The sequence below is a fragment of the Crocuta crocuta genome, unplaced genomic scaffold, assembly GCF_008692635.1.
Source record: "Crocuta crocuta isolate KB4526 unplaced genomic scaffold, BGI_CrCroc_1.0 scaffold425, whole genome shotgun sequence".
NCBI lineage: Eukaryota > Metazoa > Chordata > Mammalia > Carnivora > Hyaenidae > Crocuta > Crocuta crocuta.
In genome coordinates this window covers 1,396,210-1,400,722 of record NW_027531909.1, presented here as the reverse complement: position 1 = coordinate 1,400,722, position 4,513 = coordinate 1,396,210, and the positions used below count along the sequence as shown (strand labels likewise).

At 46.2% G+C, this 4,513-nt stretch overlaps 1 protein-coding gene across 1 annotated transcript; it reads left to right on the top strand.

Moving 5' to 3' along the window:
- Positions 1-91: 91 nt before the first annotated feature.
- Positions 92-4,208, top strand: IFNW1 (interferon omega 1; the record flags this gene model as incomplete). Its single annotated transcript, XM_077774664.1, is given in 3 exon segments — positions 92-364; positions 3,563-3,891; positions 3,893-4,208. Coding segments are annotated over 3 exon segments (918 nt in total), but the record flags the coding sequence as incomplete, so codon positions are not given.
- Positions 4,209-4,513: the final 305 nt, after the last annotated feature.

The window sequence follows — 4,513 nt, the reverse complement described above, 5'->3', positions numbered from 1 at the left end:
AACTGACTTCCCCTACACCAGTTGTACGTTGCCCTTCGGAAATATCATACGACAAATACACTCCCGCTTCTCTTTGTCTGTGATTTTGGAGGGATCCAAATCCCTAAGCAATCACCATACTTACTGGTATAACGTAGAAGGGAAAGAGGTGAATTCTCTCACCCGATCCTCGAGGAAAGAATCTCAGAAAATCAAAACTCAAAGCTGTCGAGCTCCTCTACAGTTGACCGGGAGACATCAAATGGCAAAGTGCCGTTGTCAGCGGGTAGGCGAGCCTGCGTTTGACAAGGAACGCCATGCCTTGCGGTCCACGTCTTGCAACGGAAAGCCGGAAACAGAGGTGGACATGTGGGGAGACCTTTTCGTGTGAGAAAAAGACCTCAACTGGATTCTCAGAGTCCTCAACCATCCAAGGGAGGGGAGAGAAGAGCCACCGAGGAGACACACACAAACAGGCCAGATAGTAGAAGCATCCCAAAAGAAGATGGTGATGAGTGTATCTGAGGAAAGAAACGTGCTTAGAAGCACGTCAGTGGACTCCGGACGATGGGGATGTAATCGCCTGCTACGTCAGAAAAGCAGATGCGTGAGAGGTGGCTTCGTGGGACGAAGAAGCGGAAACCACACTGGAGTAGGTAGAAGCATAAGGAAGAGAAGTTAGTGCCTCTCAAGTGGAGAGGAATAGAGCGTGGGATCTGGAAAATGTGGAGGGGTACATTTTCTGTGAATACTTTTCCCACGTATGCCACGGGTTTTTTCTCGCTGATTTCCTGGAATTGATGCACTGGCCTCTCAATGTGTTTGATATGGTATTTATTTTGAATCATGACTTGCTTAATTACTTACAATGATTTATCGTGTCATGGTTATCGCATCCTTGTATATCGGCAAGTTGCTCATCTTTGAGAATTCAGTAGTCAGAAATAATTATTTCAATCTTTTATCAAAGTGTCAATTACCACTGATAAAATAATGTTTCTTCGAATTATTGGCTTTATTGACCAAATTACTTAAATTGTTAAATGATATAGGGGTTTACTACAGTTGCCTTAAAGCATGTTTTATTTTCCAGAAGACTTCGCCATGTAAGAATTCTTTTTTGTTACCTGCTAGTTGTTTTTCCCAATTTCATGGTTATCACATTGTGGAGGATTGCAAATAACAAACTTATCGTGGACATGAAAAAGGAAAGACTTTATTCAAAAATAAAAGCGAGAAGCTGAGTCAGGCATTCTCTTTCTTAATATTTAAGGCAAGGAAAAAAAGTGGTTAAAATCATCTAAAAATACAACATGAATTACGTAAATCAATAAAGCAAGAACATGTTGCATATAATTCAGGAGTAAAAACAGACTTAATGATAATAACAGAATATTGTGGATATGTAATGAGCTCATCCACAGGAAAGGCACCAAGCTTCACATCTTCCATAGTGCAATGACTGATAACTTCGGTTGTGTTGTCTTATTTTTCCCAGATGGCTATATATGAGAATAATGTTTGCCTCTTTCTGCACATTCTTAGCAACTGTGTGTCCTACTTTCACTAACTGAAATTCAAAGGTTTTAAGTTCTACAAAACAGAATTCTGTCATTATTTCTAGAGAACCTTGACTGATTCCTTTCTCATTTCAGGGAAGTATCTTATTTATATTCAGTGATGAAATGGTGACTTGAATTCATACCTGAGTGTTGAGAATAAGTATCTAGTACGAAAGTACTAAAGAAGTCCTTTTGAATGCGAAAACACAGAACATGATGTTTCTTTAATATTCTGGCATCTGCCACCTCCCTCAGCATTCGAAGACACATTCCCTTGTCCTAACTGTTTCCTTGCTGTCCAAGGCAGAAGCTCCCCTCCCTGCCCCCCACATTTGTCACTCACTTCCTTCACCTGTCAACATATTCACACAGCAGTTTTCTGTTCTGTTGTGGTCTCAGCCTAAAGGTTTCCCTACAGAGCAGCTCATCACAACTAGGAAGCAAACATCAAATAAAATCTCTAGGTTTTGCAGAAACATCTAGTGAGATGCTTTTTTTTAAAGTATTTTTTAGGGGCGCCTGGGTGGCTCAGTCTGTTAAGCATCTGACTTCGGCTCAGGTCATGATCTCTAAGTTCGTGCATTCAAGCCCCGCGTTGGGCTCTGTGCTGACAGCTAGCTCAGAGCCTGGAGCCTGCTTCAGATTCTGCGTCTCCCTCTCTCTCTCTCTCTGTCTGTCCCCTGCTCACACTGTCTCTTTCTCTCTCAGAAATAAATAAAAAACCAATAAAAAGTTTAAGAAAATTTTTTGGAAGTTTATTTTGAGAGACAGAGAGGGTGAGAGGGGGGAGGGGCAGAGAGAGAGAGAGAGAATCCCAAGCACTGATGGTGCAGAGCCTGGTGCAGGGCTGGATGCAGGGCTCCAGTTCACCATCCTTGAGATCATGACCTGAGCTGAAACCAAGAGTTGGACGATGGACTGGGCTACTCAGGCACCTCTGAGATCCTTTCTTTTAACTTCCTTTGAAGGTGATGTAATAGCAGCCCAGGCTAAAAGCAAACAGAAGGCAGGATCCAGTTGAAGGGTGGGCTAATGAAGCTGCTCTGAGGCAAGATCGCCCCCTGGAAGCCAAGTGCACAAGGGCAGCCACCAGGACTGGAGGGCCAACTGGGATTTAGGTAGAATCCCACCTCTTCCTGAAGATGTCCCCTCAAGCTACAAAATGGCTACCTGTTGGCATCCGTAGATTCTAATGCTGTCATAAACCTACTTCCTTACTGTGGGCCAAAGAGAGAGTCTTGCCCTGAAAATGTCTATAGTCACGGTTGGTTTCAAGCCCAGAGTTATTAATGATTAAATATTTGAAATTGTCGGAAAACTGTTCCACAGGGCCAGCGGCATGGGCGAGGGGAGCCAGCCCAGCCCACCTACTTTCTGCCTTGAGCCTCAAGCCTGAGCAACTATTTTTCTGATTGGGGGTCATTCAGCACTGCCTTTCATTCTTCCCTCTGCCAGAGATGCCAGTCCCTGATTTGGGTGCAGTGAATTTTGCTAACTTACACTTTTGTTTTTTGTCACTAGAGAAGACACTTGACACTTCCCCTTTTTCATTTGCATGACATTCAAACCTATGTTTTCTCTTTGCTCACACACAACGGTCATGCTTTGCTTTCCAGGAGGGTTGACACGAGAATGTAAAGCAACTGATGTTTTGAAAACGAAAGAGCAAAGTAAGGAGGGTAAAAATTTAGTCCACAATCAAGGCCAAATTTTCTTCCTCACCAAAGAAGAGCAGCATTTGTATGTTAAAACATATATGTGAGCAGGTGTGTGTGTTTACATGCCTACATCTCTCCAGTCTTTAGGACAAAGATGTTTGCCGTTTGACTGGTAAGTATCTCCTGGGATGGACACATAGGAAGTTTCCTGGGAAATAAAGCTTCCCCTGCAAATATAGTATTTTAGATTGATGACATCTTCTTCGACAACATGGAGAACACGTCAATGAAAACCAAAAAAGGGAAGCAAAAGTGGAGAGGAATGCTTAGAAAATGAAAACGTCTGTGTCCCCTATTTAAAAGCCATGCCTCAAAAGACGGTCCTCAGAGAACCGGGTTCACCCGGCGCCCAGCTCCCAGGCCCGCGGCGCCCGCGGCGTCCCCACGGCTCTCCTGCGCCCTCTGCTGAGCGCCCCGGTGCAGCTCGCCTGCCGTCCCGGGGGCTCCCTGGGCTGCGCCCTGCCTCGGGGCCACGTGCAGGTGAGCAGGGACAACTTGGCGCTCCTGGGCCAAATGCGCACACTGTCCCCTTTCTTGTGCCTGCGCGACAGGAAAGACTTCCGGCTCCCCCGGGACACGCTGGAGGGCGGCGGGCGGCAGGGGGCCCAGGCGGCCGCCGTCCCCCAGCAGCTGCCAGCACGTCTTCACCCTGCTGCACACGGAGCGCTCCTCGGCCGCCTGGAGCCCCGCGCTGCTGGACAGGCTCCGCGCGGGCCTCCACCGGCAGCTGGAAGGCCTGGACGCCTGTGCGGGGCGGGCCCCGGGGACGGACGGCCCCGCCCTGGCCATCAGGAGGTACTTCCAGGACATCCGTCTCTACCTGCAAGACCAGGGATACAGTGACTGCGCCTGGGAAGTTGTCCGGCTGGAGATCAAGAGAGCCTTGTCCTCCACGGTGACCTTGCCAGATAGGTTAGGTATCAAGGATGGAGACCCGGGGTCACCTTGACTTGGTTCTTGCCGACTGACGTGCCACTCGCCCCCGCGCCTATGTCTGCTGGCTTCAAGAGACTCTCATCCCTGCTTTCATTACGCAATGTTTTTACTTTAATTTCACAAATATTTTGTGAGGAATAGTAAGCGAGAACGTGTAAAAAAAATCCAGCTTCAGGACCATCTATTCCTAACAGATGACTGACCTGATGTTATTTATTTATTGTTTAATTAATTAATTAATTAATTATTATTTTTCGTTCATTCTTTTGGCTCTTCATATTTATATTTGTATTTCCATATAAAGGTATTTGCCTTTAC